This window comes from Pyxicephalus adspersus, chromosome 10 (genome assembly GCF_032062135.1).
Source record: "Pyxicephalus adspersus chromosome 10, UCB_Pads_2.0, whole genome shotgun sequence".
Classification (NCBI taxonomy): domain Eukaryota; kingdom Metazoa; phylum Chordata; class Amphibia; order Anura; family Pyxicephalidae; genus Pyxicephalus; species Pyxicephalus adspersus.
Window position 1 is genome coordinate 7,198,766 of NC_092867.1, and position 20,558 is coordinate 7,219,323.

General features: G+C 40.7%; 1 protein-coding gene across 1 annotated transcript in view; it reads right to left on the reverse strand.

The window, feature by feature from the left end:
• Window positions 1-1,202: 1,202 nt before the first annotated feature.
• Window positions 1,203-20,558, reverse strand: part of GPR162 (G protein-coupled receptor 162) — a 32,454-nt gene continuing 13,098 nt past the window's right edge. Inside the window, exons 3-5 of the mRNA XM_072424218.1 lie at window positions 7,233-7,422; window positions 5,792-5,976; window positions 1,203-2,309 (exon numbers count right to left, since the gene is read on the reverse strand). Coding sequence (XP_072280319.1) covers window positions 1,785-2,309; window positions 5,792-5,976; window positions 7,233-7,422 — 900 coding nt within the window. The 3' untranslated portion in view covers window positions 1,203-1,784. The remainder of the gene's footprint in view (window positions 2,310-5,791; window positions 5,977-7,232; window positions 7,423-20,558) is intronic.

Genomic DNA, 20,558 nt, shown 5'->3' on the forward strand with positions numbered 1-20,558 from the left:
CTCGCCCCTGGGTCAGGTGACGTAGGATGAAGAACCCGGAAGAGAATACGAAGATGGCAGCACCAGAGCGCCAGCTCCAGGGCAGATGTCGGGACGACCACATGCCGTACACCCCCGGGGTGATTGGACTGCACTGTGGGATTGAAGGTAAGTGTATTTTTGTTTTTTTCATTTTTGATTATAGTTCCTCTTTAATGGTGCACTTCTGAATTTCACTATGCTTTTAAAAGTACCTAATGTAAAAAGCCAGGTTTCAAGTGTCACCAGTTGACTTACTTTTTCATACAGTTTATCAGAAAATGTATACACTGATTATTATTACACAGTATTTATATAGCACCAACACATTACGCAGTGCTGTACAAGGCCCATAGTGATATCACTAGCTGTCCCTCAAAGGGGCTCACAATCCTATTATAGTCATATGTCATTACCACAGTCTTAGGTCAATTTTGGGGGAACCAATTAACCTAACTGCATGTTTTGGAATGTGGGAGGAAACCAGATTACCCAGAGAAAACCCATGCAGACAGGGGGGAGGGGGGGACCTGCAAACTCCATGCAGATAGTGTCCTGACTGGGATTTGAACCTGGGCCCCAGCACTGCAAAGGCCAGAGTGCTAACCTCTGAGCCACCATGATCAGTCAAAACAATAAAACCACCTGACTTCTATGGTAAAGGTTCTCCTTATGTATTAAAACAGCTCTGGTCTATTGAGAAATGGACACCAGAAGACCTCCAAAGGTGTCCTGTTGTATCTGGTACTATGTCATAGCAGCACTGCCTTTAGGTCACATTGCCTCCATCACTACATTTTTCTTATAATGCATTCTGCTGCCATCTCTTACCCAGGTGCCAACACACCCAGCCATCCACATGATCAAAAAGAAAATTTGATTTATGTGATTTATCATACCAAGCCACCTTCTTCTTGGTCCAGTTCTGAAGCACACATTCTCATTTTCCAGCTTTAATGTCTCTATCATTACATACTTACCTTTCCTTTGTGCCCCCATGGTCAGCCACCTGGTATTTTTCAGTATGGAGGAGAATATGGCTCACCCCAATAATGGTACAAGGTGACTGGCCTGGTGCTTTCACATAGTGGTAGGTTGATCCCTTGCACTGTGTAAAAAAAAGGCTCCTCCCAAGGGTTGTCCCAAAAAATGTCCTTCATCCACACATAAATGGGGAATATGTCAAATGAACCAACCCGTTAGTTGGTTGTCAGTATCAAAGGATATTTTTAAAGTAAATCCAATGAAAATCTCAACTTTTACCCTCAATACTTCACAATTTTATTATTTTGCTTTGTTGACTTTCTTAAACATTTAACATGATTTCAATCATACTTTTAACAAATGACATACAAAATATAAAAAAGTCTTGTAGTGTATTGTTATGCTTTTTTCTTTCTCTGTGACTCCATCCTTTTCTTGTGCCATCATTCTGGTATTTTTGTGCCATGCTGTGCCATGACTTCAACACACAGACCGGTACTCAAATAACATTTTATTTATATTGTCTTTTGGCTCAATTTCCAGTGTATTTGTAGCGTGTCTGTGAGGGGGGAAAAGTGGTATCAAAGGAGGCTTGACAGGTAGAGGCAGTACGTTAGCTAAATGCCCCCCCCGATTCCCTTTGCCACCCCAACAAACATCTGGTATGCCTGAGAACAAAATATTTAAAGGGAGGGTCCATGTGCAACCATCTTGAAATCAGGGGTTGCTGATATAAAGGAGGTAAGCGTTATCGACCCTGTATGCTCTTCAAGAATTTGTCATTATGTTGCCTCACCTTTACAACCTCGTTCAGACAAGGAGGATCTACGGGTTTCAGTTGGGGCGAGAGGTGGGCTGCACAGAGATAGTCTCCGTTCTCCTAAAGCAGCCCAGGCCATGCCACCTTCATGTCCCTTTCTAGGGAGAGGTGAAGGTCTAGGGGTTGCCCGAACTCGGTGGGGTGTTCCAAGGGGTGATGGGCAGGGTGTATCATCAATAAAAGCAGTTATTTCATCTCGAAAGAAGGAATTATGGATGCCACTGCCCATTCCTGCAGATCCTCCAATGCCTCCTTGCAGGAATTGGTGCAGAGTGCTCAGACCATCATCTGAATCTCTTCTTGGGGGTGGGTGGCGGCTCCATGGTGGCAGGCCGTGACCCCGGCGGGGCGTGGATGGACTACTTCCACGCATTGATCCGGGCCCACCCCTGATGTCATCTGAGGAAGACCACCTGAGCAAAAGAGGTGTTGAGCGAGGGGGAAATAGGTCTATTTCATCATGTGACATCCTTCGTGAAAGGGGAACCTGTAGAAAAGAGTGCATTATATTAGTTTAATTGCTTTCATACTTGGGGCCCAAATTAGAGCTACGATCTACCTACTAAAGCACCTCGTCTTTGGGTTTTCTGAAATGATACCCATCAACCCAGAAGACTAGAAAAAAGATATGACTGCACGACATTGTGGTCTAGGCACGTGAACTTCTGCACTTACCATGTACTTGTTCAAAGTGTGACACATCAGTGTGGCTCCTGGCAATTAATCATTTACATCCCAGATGCATTTTAGGCCTTTTTTGCACCATATAGTCAGCAATCCTCATGAAATATACTATTATTGGAGTTTATTAGTTATTTATGTTTCAAAAATATCATATCAAATTTTTTTCTACATGGTGGGGCTACACTTATCTACCGGTATGTGCACCTTTACTACCTCATGATCTTCTTTTGTTTGCCTCTATTGTACATTATCTGACCAGCCTGACATTGCTGGGCCTGTGCTAGAATTGGATAGCCCCCGAGTACTAAGCATTACCTACACCCAGGGGCAGTTTTGGGTAGGTATGCAAACTGGGCATTTGACAAAAAAGCATGAATTCAATTTTGTGAATTTTGGGTATATCTTTGCTCAAGTACCCATTTTATCTAAAACCATCCCTGCCTCCATCATCACCTGCATGACGATTTTATTCTCAACAAGCATTTCCATTAGGTTGCACACACTATTTGTTTGGTCTCCACTGACCTTAGCACTTGAAAGCCATTTCTGTACATTGCTTTCTAATACAAATCATTTTTCATTGCTGCATATACTCAAAATAATGTCATCTTTAAGTACAGGATGCATAAGAGGTATGGGATGACCCCCTCGAAAGTTGAGCTTTGGGAAAAATCTCTTTCACATGTAGTCTAGGGCTAAAAAATATTGTTACTGCACTCTCCTGTCCTCCGCCAGAAACTGTATTAGATCCTTTGAACCCATCATCAAGCAGTGCAGTCAATGCACATTTATTTCTTAAGTACCAATTATTTGTTATTAGGTTTGATCTATTACTCAATAAGGATAAATGTATATTGATCAAAAGGTCTCAATAACGTTAAGTATGAACAATTTTCCAACCTGATTGGTTTAAAGATTTTACACAGAATAATGATCACTTTTGTTTGATCGACATGAAAATCAAGGAATTGATTTGCAGTTCATTTTATGAAATGACCGAATGGACCGCTCACTCAAAAGGCAAAACTGACCTTTGTATGGCCAATATAAAGGTGGCCAGATGCTTGCCAATGCTTTCCAAAGATTAAAGATTAGGCTTTATTAATAAAAATATTAATGAAAACTTGGGGACTCCCAATCATTGATTGATCGGGAATGCCAGTCCTAGATCACAGCTCTTCCAATGGAAAGGGTTCCCATTGGCAGCACCACTCGTAATCATAAGTGTGTTGGATTAAAAAGGGGCAGAGTAAAGTCAGGATGGTTGATGGGTGCATGGAAATTATGCCAGGTAAAGCATCAACATATTGATCATTTACCTAAATGTCCCTATTGAACAGTATAAAACCACCTATAGACTATTGAGCTGTTACTAGTATTTGGGTTTGTCTGCTCTACTAGATTGCTAAAAAAGCGAATAGCCCTATTTTTCTGTGCAGCCAAAGGTAGTCATAACCCTCGTTTATGGCCCCTGGCATTAAAGACATTGATCCAAACATTATATGAAGAAGATTTCTTTCTTGCTCTCAGTCCTGGTCTGCAGATGTGTCAATCAATATGATGAAATACAAGTACGTTTCAGTAGGGAAAGAAAATACCTCTTTTGACCAAAACGTTTTATTAAAAACACGAAATATGAATCATTGAACCAAGAATTAATTACTTTTATATTACAGAATTACACACAGTCATCTTAGAGGATATCACAGAAGCATTGGCTTCTGCTCAAATCCGATAAAATGATTGGGCTGATGTCACCAGATAAGCCAATACCTTTAATTAAAATGGCTAGAAAGTTGGTTTTAGAGCTCCAGCTATAAAACTGCCAAAGAAACTTTCAACCTGGTTGAAAAGTAATATAAGAGGTTGTATAAAATGTGATAAATGCACAGGGCACAGAAATACTAATAGAAAGCAGAAAACGAATACCATGATTTCCATTTCCACAAAAGAGGCTTTTTCCTATCAAACAATGAATATTTGCAATACAAAGGGGGCAATTTATGTTATACAAAGGCTGAGTTTCAAACCATTTGTGGGTCACGTGAAATGGATGTGGAGAACAGAATAAGAGACATTTTGGAAACATATGAATGAATATAGATAAACATCTTTTAGTGAAGCTTTATAAGGATTACTAAATTAAGGACTTTTTAGAGAAATAAAGTTATTGGAAAGAACTGGAGAGGAGGAAATGCTTTGAAAAATATGTCCCAGAAAGGAACAATTTTATAAAATGAATACAAGAAAGTGGACCTTCTACTAAAATGCCCGGTTCACTTATATGGCTGCCCCCACTCCCTGCTGTGAGAAGCTGCTAAGAAGACTTCTCTTACAGACCAACTGTCATCGAGCCAGCCCAGGGAAAGGTGACAACCACATGACTTTTTGTAGGATCTTGAGAAAGTTGAAAATTTCAAATCCCGTGGGAGCAAGCAGAATAAGATGAGTATTTGTATCTCTATCAAATGTATAATTTGTAAGAGATACTTATATAACAATCTCAGGAGAAGAGTGTTCGATCCCCGGGGCACTAGAGGCTAATTAACCTCTAGTGCCCGGGGGACGCAGAGAATTTCCAGGGCTGCATCATGCAATCCTGGAAGTCCACCTGTTCAGCGAGAGCTCGACCTCTCGGCGCATCAGAAGGCCGTTCTCGCTTACATTTTCGGTAAGCGAGAAAAGCCCGATTCGCTGTGAGATCGAACTTAATATTCTCGCTCACTCATTCCTATTTGTAATGCGTTAATTCCCAAAGTGTTTTTTTTTCTTTGTAGAGTTTTGATGGTTAGTTGGGAGGACAGTGGGTTGTACCTTCACCCCATATTAAAATTAAAATACCAAATTTAGGAGATAAAGCTGCTCCTAGCATCACCCCGTATGACCACACTGGGATCGCTAAACGCTATATATTCATACAAAGCCATTGGTTGCTCCTAGTCCTGCTCCCCAGGAACCACAGCTTGCTGTGTAGAGATGCAGTAACTCTGGTACCTGAAGTATTATTGGTGGTTTATGAATACAGTGCAGCCATGTACAATGATTCAGCCCTAGCAAGCAGTTTGAAGTGGGCCCCTATTGCCACTCCCAAACCCCATGTGGTAACAGAAGAGTTTGATATGCCTCTGTTGTCCTAAATGCTTTGTATAGATTGATTGTCATGCATTGCACTAATAATGGCCAACATTAGGCCCCACTTGTGAAATGAAGCAGCCATTCTGGATGCAGAGGTGGCCTAGGGGTGCCAACTTTAGAATTATTTTATCCACGATAAGGGAATCTCACCTGGTGTCGATGAACCTGCAGGTACTGGCTCCGGTCTGTGGGCAGTAGGACATGTCTCACCGGGAGGTACTTCCCGTCCCTCAGGTCTCCCCCCAGGTAGTGCGGAGGTCTCTTGATAGCAGCACCATTGGAATCAAAGCGGACTTCACACAATCGTCCATCTGAAAAGTCATCCCGAGCGCTGTCTGTGATGAATTAAATACAACAGTCAATCATTTTGCAACATCGACAAACAGATATGCGCATATCAGTAAAATGTTACAGCCAAGGATGGATTTAAAAAAAGGGAGATTCACTATAAAGTAATAAAAGGCTAAATGATCCATTTTCCAATGAACACCCATCGAATCACTCACTGTTGCTAGTTTTCAGCCCATGTGTTCTGATTCACTGCACATGTCAATTTCACATTCCTCAGAAAGAACTTTGCATGCTGCTAGACATGATCTGATCAAATTCCCGGAATCCACTAACTGCTAAGCTCATATAACTTCTGGCTACTGACCTTTATTTTACCCTCATCCAAAGCATTTCAGGAGTTTAAATTCACCACTTTTATCAAGGCTGATTTGCTTTTATGGCTGTTTGGTCGGTGAGGTCACCCTGAGTCCAGGGCATTGTGTATGGACCATGTTGGGAATGAATGTAACTTAAAGTCCTACTCTGAGCATTGACTTTCCTCTCCTAGTGATCCCCCCATCCCCATTTGGTGTTCTCAATGTGTATTTATTGGTTTATTTTTATAGATTCTTCTTCCAGATGTCTTTGGACAGGTAATGTGATATGTGGTATTTGCCCCCTGTTTCAGTAGGGAGTCCTCAGTGCTTTTCCTCCGCATCATTACATTGTAAGTGCCCATGATACCCCACATTCACAGTACGTACTCAGTCTCCTGGGCTGGGCATCATTCAAGATTGAGGGCATCTAGACATTGAGACAGAAGATGAATATTTCAGCCTATGTTGCTTTTTTATTTTCACAAATGCTGGGGGACTAATCCTTATTAAAAATATTAGCACAGAGGCTTTAAAATGTAGTCTACAGAATAGTAATGTTGGAAAAATGTGAGTCATACTAAGTTGCAGATTGCAAAGAGACACTAAAAAGCAACATTTATGCGAGGCAAGTGCCCTGCAATCAGGGTGTCAGTACTGCCATTGGTACAAAAGCAAATCACCCCTGAAGAAGGTGACGTTTGATTAACTCCTGAAATATGTTGGCTTTTGTAAACAATAAAGTGGAAATTTACACTGGGAATGTAAAATTCATCTCTTCTGGAGCTCCACGGACAATCTATATTTGGTACACCTGAAGCTCCATCTTACCATGGTGGTTTTGTTTTAGAAGAGGTCTTATCTATCAGGACCTCTATCAAGACACGTGTCAACTAATTTTGATGACTTGGCCCTGTCCCACCACCCCACACCGGACTTTAACCTACCTTCATCTCCCCCACTGTCAGACAACATGGAGGCACAGTGCTCCCACACGGTGCGCAGGTCAGCCCGATACCGTGCACAGGACCAGATGAAAGAAGGAAGTAGAAGAGTCTGTGCCATGGAGCACCATATGACGCACAGGACCATCCATGGAGGAGCGCTGTCATAGCGAAGACTTATAAAGCTTACCACCTACAGGGCAAAAAAAATAAATAATCAAACTCATGTGCCTTGTCTATCTAACTTGTGACAAAGGACCTGCACAGGAAATAGTTTTTGTTTTCAATATCAATCTTTCGAATGTCCCACTTTTATTGCTACACTATTATGAATTGGAAAATTCTAGTGGTTACAATGGACTGCGAAACTATTTTTACCTTTGGACCTGTGTTGATGGGCTTTTGAATCAGGTTGACATCAGATTGAGATGCTTCTGAGCTTATTTGGAGTTCGTTGACATTGTATTTTACCTGTAATTGACTTGTTTCTGACCTGCAATTACCTGTTTTAGAATTGAATGGGAATGTAAACCCCACTTGTACACAAACCATTTCTTTTATAATATAGGGGGAACACTCCTATATGTACAGATAGCACATACAGTATATATGGTTCATGATAATTAATATCAGGATTGTCCCTCACATATATGTAGATACCTAACCATTACACTTACCTGTATCATCAAAAGTAGGTGAACTATTCTCAAAATTCTGGTTATTCTAGTGTCATGGAATGTTACAGTGACAGCATATAAATTTATTTTTTGTTCTTTTAACCCTGTGACAAAATTTTAGGAAGAAATGGCTGGGCCCCTGTATACAAAACCGTTCCTATGGTTTTTCTCAAACTAAGTTCGTCCAGAGGTTACTAGGGGTTCCTTGAGCCATGAGCATTTTGGACATTCCAGGTCAGTTACCACTAACACCAATGATCTTTTAGACCGTCTATAGGGCTGATATTCTTCCCATTGGCCAGCAATGCAAAAATAAATCTTCTACTGATCACCATGCTGTGAGCTGTGGATGTAGTAACTATAGGAGTTTCTTTTGACCTGAAAGTTATTTTAAGGGCTCTTCCATCTTAAAAAGGATGATAAAGGCTGCCATTAGGACATAAGAGTTGATGAGTTTGGTGTAGGGGAACTCAAAGGTCCTGAACGAACCTGACCCCCACTCTACTGAACACCTTTGGGATGAATTGCAATGTCAACCATAAGCAAGGTCTTCTCATCTAACACCAATACCTGACCTTACAAATCTTTTTTTGGCTTAATGGAAACAAATTCCTACAGTAGTGATTTCTACGCATGTGGACCAGGCAGCTCTAGATTGGCAGTTCTCACGAAAAGTGCTGTCTAGGGATTTAGGTGCAAATATCTTACTTCATATGGTGGAGATACAGGGGTTGGAAGGAAGGATGGTAATAATTGCCTGGATGTGATCTTATAAAAAAAAAAAAAATATATAACATCAATATTTAGGTAAAACCCTGAACAAAGAGAGTGTTGGATCTGCCCCTGAGGAGCACCATGCCTCCAACCTTGGCTCTTAGGGGTGAGCACATTGAAACTCCCCAATAGCAATAAGCTTCAAGATTAATATTATTAATTATAATACTATTATGATTAATAGTATTAAACAGGATTTATATAGTGTCAACATATTACGCAGCATTGTGCAATAAATAGGGGTTGTATATGACAAACAGATACAGAGAGTGACGCAGGAGGAGGAGAGGACCCTGCCCAGAAGAGCTTACAATCTAAAAGGTGGAGGAAGTATCACACAATAGGAGGGGAGATATGAAATGGAGGGTAAGTAGTTAGGGTCTTAAGAGACAAAAAAAGACCGGTAGGCAAGTTTGAAAAGATAGGTTTTAAGGGCTTTTTCAAATGAGCAGAAAGTAGGAGCACGGTGAATAGGGCGAGGAAGACCATTACAGAGAGTCGGAGCAGCTCTAGAACAGTCTTGGAGCCGTGCGTGTGAGGAGGTTGTGAGTGAGAAAGTCATTAGTAGATCATTGGAGGAGCGAAGAGAGTGGCTAGGAGGGCATTTTTTTATCAGGTCAGAAAGGTAAGTGGAACAAGTACTTTGGAAGGATTTGAAGGCAAAGCACAGGAGCTTGAATTTGATTCTCCAGTGAAACGGAAGCCAATGAAAAGAACGACAAATAGATGGAGGAGAAGAGGAGCAGTGAAAAGGATAGATAAGTCTGGCTGCAGCATTCATTAGTAATCATTAGCAGAGGCAAATGAGTGCTGTACAGAAAGCTCTCTATTAAGAAGCCAGGTGGAAGGACTAGCGGGAGGCGTCCTGCTGCATCCTCCTTTATAGAAGACAGCAGCAGTTGGTTAGACAGATTCAGCAGGACAGATCATTTGACGACATCAATGCGACATCTAAAGACCCCAGATTGTTGCTCAAGACAATCAGAAGATCATCTTGTGTGATGAAGATTGAGCTTCTATATGTCACATAAGATTTCCAGATATTCCTTTGATTGCATTGTGTGGTTTGCATCAATCAGCACTGCTCAGCTATAGAAAAGCCATCACATTCAATGCCATAAAACATCCTTTATTATCGAAGTCTTTTTGACTTTTTAACATCATAAACCACAGCAATCAAAGTGCCACCTACCCACAATGAAAGGGCCCTAACCTAATTAAGGTAATGATATTGGAACCATCCAAATCATTCTAATGCTGTGAAGTGCGTGCTGGATTTATTAACAGAGACTTTTTTTTTTCTAAATGTAATTAAAAGAAAGCGTTGGATTTAAATTTCCCCTCGAGGCAGCGACGGATATTAAATCCTACCTGGAATTTGCTTGTAAACAAACAGGTTTATTAAATAAGGTTGCAGGGCCTACGTGCAGTCAGCAAACCTCAACTTTTACTTATATAAAGAATGTAAATATTAACACTTTGCGTACTTGTTCCGTTTTGGTCTGTAAAATATATCATTATATTTTGGTAAATTTTGTCACCCTAGGGCAAGAACTGTTATTAGAAGGATTTCCAAAGAATATGTTTTTAATGTATTGAGTCACGGCAGAGAGCCCCAGTTTAGACTTAATATCTAACTTTCATCCAAGTGTTATCATTCAAACCTTTATATTTCATACTGCTGCTATATAGAAACGCTATATTTAAAAGCTATAAAAACATAAGATCTATAAAATATGTAAGCTATATAAAAGCTATAAAAGATAAAAAGCTATAAAATATATAGGCTATATAAAATCTATAAAAATATAGAAAGCTATATAGAACTACTAGAAGTGTAGTAACGTGTAGAGGCTTTTACTGATGACACCTTGGAAATAAATCCAATGTCCTATGACTTTCTGGAAGTGAAATTGGGTGAGATAGACAATGCTTGATAAGGATTTAGGGCTAAGAGGTAAAAAGTGCAAGGTTCCCATTAATTTTTAAGGGTTTCTTAATGACAGATCCAATGCACCCCAGTGATTGTGCCAAATTGGGTCTTCACCATATGTGGTCAATGCATTGCTCAGGATTCCCTGTTCTAGCAATGTCCTGTCCCTAATATCTCTATTCTAATAATGTGATTTGGAATAGCAGCTGGTTAACAATGCTGGTTGTCAAATCAATCATGTGTACATTAAGACATGCATCATGATGCAGGTGAAGGAATCATCAATGCATCATCACATCAGAATGTATCATTGCATCTTAAAATGCGTGCCGACATTGAATACAAAGCCGTCAAATTGTCAGGATAACAGTCAGGCAACTAACATATTCAGAAGGAGTTTATTGATGGCACCAGCACTGGTATACCAAAGTATACCAGGGGACGGCCATACATGGAGGGGGCCCAGCAAGCAAAGACGGGCTGCCAGTGTTATCCTTACCTGCCAAGTGCTCCTGCACCACTCTGTGCTTCTACTGGCATCAGCGGCTGTTGCCCTCGTTTTATTTCTTCACTTTCCCCTCCACTGTTGTACTTGGGTAGCAGAGGAGGTGGGAAAGAGAAGATGTCAGGACAGTAGCCTGAAGCTGCTGATGCCAGCATAGACCGGAAGTGCTAAAGGAGCTCTTGGCAGGTAAGAAATATTGACAGCCCCTTTGGCAGTCACAGGTGATCATGGGCCGTGGGGATCAATGCAAAGTTTTGTTAGGGCCCCTTGATGTCTAGTAATGCCCCTGGGTTTTAGTTTATCCATATTAGTGTACAGGCCAGGTTCACTCTCTTATACCCATTTATTATCAACCTTATCAATATTATACTAAAAGTATGGGGCTCAGAGGTTAGCACTAGCTGGGTCCCAGGTTCGAATCTTGCCCAGGTGTTCGTAGGTTCACCCCGTGTTTGCGTGGGTTTCCTCCCACATTCCAAAAACATGCAGTTAGGTAATTAGCTTCCCTACAAAATTGCCCTTAGATTGTAATATTGACATATGACTATGGTAGAGACATTGGATTGTGAGCCCCTTTGGGGTACAGCTAGTGACATGAGTATGGACTTTGTACATGTAATATGTTGGCACTATATAAATAGTGTATAATAATATTACCCCACACCTATATAAAAGTTTGCAGCAAAATAACAGGTTCTCTTTGAAGCCTGACATTCGTAGGTATGATCCAGCCCTTGTAGACCTTCTCCGTTTCAGGTTTATATCCCCCTCTATGAAAGCTCCTACTGTGCCCACCGCTGTCCGCCCCTCAAGCTCACCGATCCTTACAGCAAAAGCATTTTCCTGATGCACCGACACGTTCCTATACGCTTCACAGCCCAGGACGCAGCTTGTTAAAGCCACGCTCCAGCAAGCATTCAGAAAGTGTCAAGGCCGCTTTAAAGGGCAGCTTTGCTCAGAGGACTATATGCACACTTGAAGAGCATGTGCTGAATCTGTCTTACCCATCACAAGATTTGTAAGGGAATCACTCTTTTGTGTACTAGCAGATGTTTTCTTAACCTATTAAGGCAAAGAAATAAAAAAATGTCTGAAAAATATAAAATATTGTAAAAGAAATTTGTTACATTTATCCAACACTTTTTAGCAATTTACCCCAGTATTCTAAGATGGTCTTAGGTAAAAAGGCTGCTGTTTACAGCTCTCAATAGCTAAATTTATATCATATAGACAAATGAATGAACATGACTCTAATGTGCTAATAACACACTGCAAAGGGAGAGATAGAAAAAGGCCTTAACAAAAATCAATATTTTATGTCAAGGATTGCAAAGTTGAAATCATTTAAAGCAAAGCTGTGGAACAGAGGTAGGCAAACTCCGGGCTTTAGGCCAGATACGGCCTAGACAGTAGTTTGTTCTGGCCAAACTCCCCCCTGGCCGTTCCAGCCTAATTCCAAATGGCAACCCGTGCCAGAACAAACTGCCGGAGCCGCATGCGGCTCTTGAGCCTTCGTGTTGTGCCTCCCTTCCCTATTTACCGCGGCTGGTGTTAACACTCCCGCCACTGGGGTAAATAGGGAACATTCCCTCTCCTTCGTATGCATTGCAGAGGAGAGGGATTTCCCTTCAGGGGGCAGTCCTGGTGGGAGCCGAACCATTAGGTGGGACTCAAGAGAGAGTCCGGCCTAGTGTGCTCCTGCCTACCCATGAAATGGCCTAATGGACAAAAAAGTTTGCTGACCTCTGCTCTAGAACATGGAGTTTGGGTCTCTCTATACCTTCCTTCCAAATCCCTCATGGCCCTCCCCACAGCCAGGAGGTAGCATAAAGCACAAAAATATATACCCTTTTCTAGCGATTTTCTACAATCTGATGTCACAGCACTTCCTCTTTTAAATACAGAGGTGGCAATGGGGCAGGCATTCTACCCTCCCATCCACCCCCAGGGGTGAAGTCGTAAAAAAAGAAGAGGGGGCACGTTAATAGTGAAGGCTATGCATGGCAAGTACGCATGCGCATCCTTGTTATGTAAACGCCTCATTCCTTAAAAAAGTAAGGGCACAGCGTGCCCACGCATGCCTGCCCCACTACACGGGCAGAATTACAGAATGCTGTTCAGCAGTCTTCTGCACATGTGCAATTCGCTTTACATTTTTGGTATTACCTAGACTAACTCCCTGCGCCCATGCGTGGGAGCTCTAACCTTGCCAATCAAAATGCAGCTCCTCCTTAGCCTTCACTTCTTCACTGACATTTTCACCCAGTCAACTTTGCGGTTCGGGATCTTTGGCCACTTTGATTGACCAGGCCAGAATGACTTTACTCCTGCACATGTGCACAGGGGTTCATTCATTCCAGGGAGCCAGATATGTTGGGATCACTCACATGCGCATAAACATTATAGAGATGATTGGGAACAGGTAGATATGTTTATTTTTTTGCAAAACGTGCATTGCTTGCTCCTTCTGCAATAAAGAACCTACAAGTTTGTGATTTTTAGATCAAATACATAAAAAAGGAACAAAAAAACAGCATATAAAATAAAAAGTATAAAATATATAAATTAAACTAAACTACCCAAAATACACTCCCTTAACCAAAAAAATATTCAAAATGAATTTCTTTTAAACGTCTAAATAAAAGAATAAAGAGATCTCTCGACTTTCTCTTAATAAGATAAATGGGATCTTTGTAAAATGCCCATGCCTACACAAAGCCCAACAACAACCCTGGTAAATATATTGAGGCGGCATGATGCACAGTAACCAATTATCATAGAAATAAGCACTATGCTTTTCTTTTTATTTCTTAAATGATTCCTGTTTAAGATTATACAGGTTGCCCAATAACAATTGCCCTCCCTTGTACCCTGTAAAGGAATACCTATTGAAGCGGAGTATTGGAAATGAGAAACCTAAAAACCTATTATGGCTGAGTCCGATGCATATATTATGCTGGGGAGTCAGCAAGCGGAGGTCTGTCTAGACACTGGCGCATTTGAAACACTTGACTGCACCTGCTCACCCAGCAAGACGGCCCGGAAAGGACCCTCAAATGGTGACAAATGCAGAACAAGCAGCAGGGGTATGACAAGTGTTTGCACATACAAGCTGCGGGAATCAGAATCGAAGCCAAGGCAATGCACATTTCCCCATTTTATGTCATTTTGAAGAGCCTGCAAGAACAGAAACAATTCCTGTTGATCTGCCAAAAATGCATTTAAGTGTTGTGAGAAATTTTTTAAACTGAGTGGTCGTAACCCTGTCCAATAAATTTTAATAAAATACCTAATCACACTCACTTTTTTAATATAAAAAGTATGGGCACTCATTGATTTGTAGTCCAAACTAAGAATGCAAAGGGCTTATTAAACATAAACTCTTTGAGATAACTCATGGGGCACCTCTGAATTATTATTTTTTTTTGTACTTATAAAACACATTAACAAAATGCTTTCAATGACATTTACCAGACCAAAATACTTATCAGTCCAGCAGGTGGAAACCATCAGATATTTGCCCCTTAACACCCTATCTGACTAATCTTTGGCATTCAACAGTGTTTTAGACACTTGTGTACCCCGCTGCATGCCGTGGTTCTTACCCCCCACCAATAGGTCACTATTGTGTCCCTGCAGAGCTGTAGTGACCTAGTGACCAATGGGTGGAACTGAAGAGGACACAATGAACTGAAGAGCAGGGGTCACAAGCAGGGACACAATGACATGGGGTGGCGGGAGATAAGGGGTTTTTCTGTAACGGGTCTAGACCTTGGTGTTTGCAATGCCGGGACTTTTAGACAAAGGGTAGGGGGCACATAAAGTTTATCTAGTATGGGGCCCAGAACTGTTAATGGCAAGCCTTGTCACAAGACATGATCCCACCTTCCTCCCAGCTCCTATTTATTGAATGTCAGGGGGTGCAGGAAGCTTAAACACTGTGCATTTGGGGCCCCCATTCCATATTTGCCCAGGGACTCATTTTGTCTAAATCCATCCCTGCACCTAGAAGGGTCGAATGTGAAAATATTTGGGCTGGTGAAGCTCTACAAGAGAATGAAGTTTGGATTTCCTGCCCACCAGACAGGTAAGTGTGATTTCTTGGCCATACAAAATGCATGGCAGTAACATTGTCATGAGTTGTATTTTATAAACTGCAGGTTATTTTTTTGTTTAAACTTGACCTCACATATTTGGATCTGTGTATACAATGTGACCAGACTTGGGGCACAAAATCACTTCATTAACTTGTCAGGCCGGTGTGTGGTTAAGGACCTGCAAGCTTTGGGCTTGTCTTGTGGGCAATAATTTGAGTTCATTCAGAACTCAATGTCAGGTGCAGTTGACCTGCATTGAACCTGTTTCAATCCACCTTTGTATATACCATGGTAAATGCTGCAGGTGCCAAACTATCAGGACAACCGCAGTAACCGGGAGAGGTTTTCTAATCTATCCAATTATCGTTTTTACCCTGACAATGGAAGACCACCCATCGACATAGATATCATCACCTTATTAGGCAACTACAGCTCCACATCTTAAACTAATTGCATCGGATTTGTCAAGCCCTGGCTACAACTAGTTATATTTTTCTCCACCGATAAAAATAGCCGACGTCCAGAGGGGCATCTGCTTACCAAGATAAAGCCTATTTATTCCCAAGGCCCAGGGCGGCATCAGTACAGAATATCGCTCTGTGTAGCAAAGGGCCCTGGGCTTATCATCACCATTCGTTGGGCTATCCTCGCTGTCACATGTCAGGCTGCGCCGCGTCTTTCGGTAATACTGCCGCAGTAATTAAACTGCATCTCCCAAGATGGTCACTGGGGTCAAAGATCTGCATCCACAGCAAGATTCATGCTGGCAGCCTGGGCGGGTGCAGAGAACAGCACGCGTCTGGTTAACCGATACACAGCGGCAGCTGCTTGCAAACTGCTAATTAAGTGAAACAGATTATTACGATAATTGTTAAAATAATTAAGGCAGTTGTGAGGTGGAAGAGGAGACAAAAAGGGAGAGGGAGGGCTAAGGGAGGGATATTCCACAGGTAGCAAAGGACAGGAATAGAACTTTAAGGCATATTTATAAAGAAGCAGCAATTGGATGGCCATATCTTTGTTCTTTACATAATATCAAATTTAGAATAATTTAGGGGATCATCAATTTTTATATGATGGTGATCCGTGATTGATCTCCATAATATAATTACCCAATACTGTAAATCAGATGCTACATTTGCTTGAATAGAGTAACTAATCTGCACTTTTGACAAGCCTATCAGTGGTCCTTTATTGTGGCACCATTGCCATCTAGGCAAAGGTGTGGATTGGGACATTTAAAACAATCACTTTTAAACTCCGTTGTGGCCTATAGCTTTTAACACCTCCAAGAGGGCAAAGTAGGACTGACAATTGAGCCGATTCTGATTTTAAATATTGTGATCACTAAAGAAAATGCAATTTGCATGTGATTTGCAAAAAAGTAAAATCTTCTGCATTTTTTTACCATCTTTATTGATCACTATCTTTCTTCCAGCCAGTTAGGTTGAAAAAAGACATAAGTCCATCCAGTTTATCCACTATAGAAATTAACATATCCCAGATAAAACCCTATGGACATAGTTGATCCAGAGGAAGGTAAAAAAACCCTGGTACAATTTGCTCCAACAGGGGAAAAAAATTCCTTGAGGCAAATTGATGTTCCCTTGATCTCTGATATCTTTACTTTATAGCCTTAATACCCAATATTATTCTGTGCTTCTAGGAAACATCCAGCTTTTTCTTAAATCAATTTATAGTAGTTGCTGAAACTACTTCCTGAGGGAGCCGATTTCACATTTTTACAGACCTTACAGTGAAGAATCCCTTCCTTATCCGGAGCTTAAACTTCTTTTCCTCCAGACGTAAAGAGCGCCCTCTTGTGCTTTGTAATGATCTTACAGTGAATAATGGGGAAGAGAGTTCTCTATATGGACCATTTATATATTTATACAGGGTGATCATATCCCCCCTTATAGGTCTCTTCTCAAGGGAGAATAGATTCAGTTCAGCTAATCTCTCCTCATAGCTGAGCTCCCTCATTCCTTCCTCTGCACACTCTCCAATTCCACAATGTCCTTTTTGTGAACTGGTGCCCAAATTATGCCTACTATTATAAATGCAAAAAACTGAAAAATCACATGGTTTGCTTTTAAATTGCCACATTTTGGTCTATGAAATATTATTATTGATCTTGGACTACAGAATATATAGGATCTATGTTGTAAACCATAGGAGAGTGGGAGGGTTTGAGTAGTTTAGCAAAACAAAATACCTGTATAGTGCTGATGCCAATCAATCTATACAAATGTTGACAGAAGAACACCGCACACCAAGCTGCAAAGCAATGTTCTTTTTTTGAAAAATATCAAGCAGGAACAAGCTTTATTTTGACACATCTGACGCTAGATACAGTACCTATATAATCTTCGAGAAGGTGCTGTGCCTAGTGTAAAACAAGTGAGAAGAAAGTTAGTTCCCTCTTGCTATTTTTTCATAAAGGAAGAATATTGCTTTGCTTGCTGTGCAGTATTTTTTTTTTTTTTTTGGTTAGCATGGGGAACGATAAAGCCATTCTTCATCGGATTAATGCAGTCCAGTTGTCACAATAGTTCCTAATATTTTTGATTTCCCGAGGTGGCATATTTCAGGGAACATGAACAGGTTGGAGGCACATTAGGAGATAAGAGTGAAGGTGGAAAGTCAGTGGAGAAGAAAAGAGTGGGAAGACAGAAGATAAAGAACATAAAGGCAGCCTGTGTAAGAGATGAGTGGGAGTTACGGGGGATAAACACAAGTAAAAGGTAGGCTGCAAAATACAATGTAGCAGAATATTCACAAAGGTGATATCTGTACAGAACCTGCACCAAATGAATTAAAGTGGATATGAGCTAAAAAAGGGAAGATTTGCTATGTTATAGGAAACATCTAGAAATATACGCTGTACAGCTGCAAAGAGAGGTCTACCAAATTTTATTGCTAAGTGATTGGGAGTGGGATTGGGTTTTGTCACTTCTGTACCGCCCAATATTCTGCTTGTTGGAGAGGAAGCTGTAACTGTGAACCTGCAGTGCAAGAATCTCTCTGCTTTTATCCTACTGATCTATCACCTCCACTGCTGCTTCATTATCCCACTATTCATCGGGTGAGGGGGGAGCACTTTCAAAACAAAGATCTGTTCCTCCACCAAGATAGCCACTTTCATACAGAATGCAGAAAAAGGCATATTAATTCAATGGATTTGATCAGCTTTAGAAGTCAATGGCTTCAATACTTTTCGAGATACTGACCCACACTTCTTGACTTCTTGTGCTCGGCAAAGCGGTAAATATGATGGGATAGCAGATAAGAAATCTTGCAAGCTGTGTATTTCACACATAAATTTTATTTTTTTGAACCCATTCATGGCATGAATAAATAATCCCTTTTTTGAGACTACTTGCATATGATGATAAAAGAGGGGGAAGCTTCTATTATTCTAGTTTTGGCTGGGCACCAGTTGGTTGTTACAGCCCCAGAAGCCCCACTCAGGACAAGATTTCTTGCACTAGTTGTTCATCTCTCCCCTCCAAGTAAAATATACTGAAGGTGCTACTGTCCTATTCAGCCCTATGTATAGCCTATGGAATATGCATGACCCTACTTAGTGGCTGTTCAAAGGATGTGGAGTTTATACACTGGAATTGCCAAGGAATATAAAATAACAGCATGTTATCCACCCTTTTAAAAAACACAGAAATCTGAAATAAATGATTAAGGTTCACCCTTAGACCATATAATACTCAGCAAGGTAAATCCAACCCTTAGAGAACAGTCATTCATTTACTGCAAAATTCATATAGCAGTAATTCAAGAGCGCCAAAATATATCCAGTATGTTGATTAATGTGCACTTCAATCAGAACAGAAAACCTGGAAATGCATGCTAGCTGCCAAAGATTTGCTTTGTAATTGTGTTCTGGGGACAACATTTGCTGTGCCAGGTTAATGTGCAGGCAATATATTCTTAATTGGATGTTATGGGGCAACACAGATTCCTTTATTAAACAACCGTTATGGGAGGCTTATGGGAGGTTACTTATCAACTTTACTAAAGACAGTTTGGGGTGCATAATCATATTTGGCACTATGGGTTACTATGCATTGTGTAATGACCTTAGATATGAGCTATTCAGAAGTAACTGCAAATAACCTCTGTGCCATCAGTGCCATCCAAAACCATGTTACTATGTCCAAATACCTGGATGTTCTAATAGGTAAACCTCCAATGTGTTCTGGTAGTGATAACGCGTTCTTATCCCTTCCTACCTCCTGCATGTTGTTGCTGGTTATTGTAGAAGCCCATTCTTGGAATATGGCCAGGACAAGAAGACCTTCAACGATACTACAAAGTTTTTAAACATTACACCTATTAACTTCCTGGTCATCCCATTCCAAAACAATAGAATTTAAAAGGGAATTACCCTCTTCTCTTCATATAGACAACCTCCACTGTTCTAGGAAGGCTTTCCCCTAAATTTTGGAGTGTGTCTGTGGAAATTTGTACCAATTACATAAAGTATTTTTGAGGTCAGATATTGATGTTGTTTGAGAAGGTCTGATTCACAATCTAAGTCCCAAAGGTGTTCAGTAGGGTTCAGTTCAGGACTGTACAGAACATTCAACATCCAAACCAAATGCTCCAAAACTGGGAGCTGGGTTGGTGCACAGGTGCATGTTGGAACAGTAAGAAACTTTGTTATCACAAGATTGGAATTTACAATTGTCTAAAATACTTTTGTATGCTGTAGCATTAACATTACCCTTCAATAGAAATACCAGAACTTAATACTTTGGAGAGGTATGTAGGAACTTTTGTGATTGTCATGTGTCTAGATACGCTTATCCATACGTTTGATAAATGTGTATATACATTAGTTTGTAACATACAACATTATTTAAACAATTTGCTGATTTTTCAGTTTCAAACTTGCTAAAATTCTCTAAATCCAGCAATATTTGTTGTCACCTGCTTCAATGTGAAGACAAAGCAGTTAGTTCCTTGTCTACAGAGTCGCCCTGTAAATCTTATAACAAAACAAAATCGGAGTTTCACTTTACAGTATACCTGTTGTGGGAGAAACCTGAAACTTAACATTGCTGATCTCACCTTTCAAAATTGTTAGCTGCCTGGTTGTTATGATGAGTTTCTGAACTTCAAAACTTTGAGTGAGTCACCAAGACCAAGTATGAGGATTAGGACTTCTGACTTCCAGGTTGGTGACTTAAAACATATTAGGGGAACAAGATGGACATAACAGCAAGGCATCTCACATTTTCAGAAGAAGTCAAAGATGGGGACCCCTAAATTTCTCTAGTGACATTTTTTGAATAATTCAAAATGATTGATTATATCCAGAAGTAG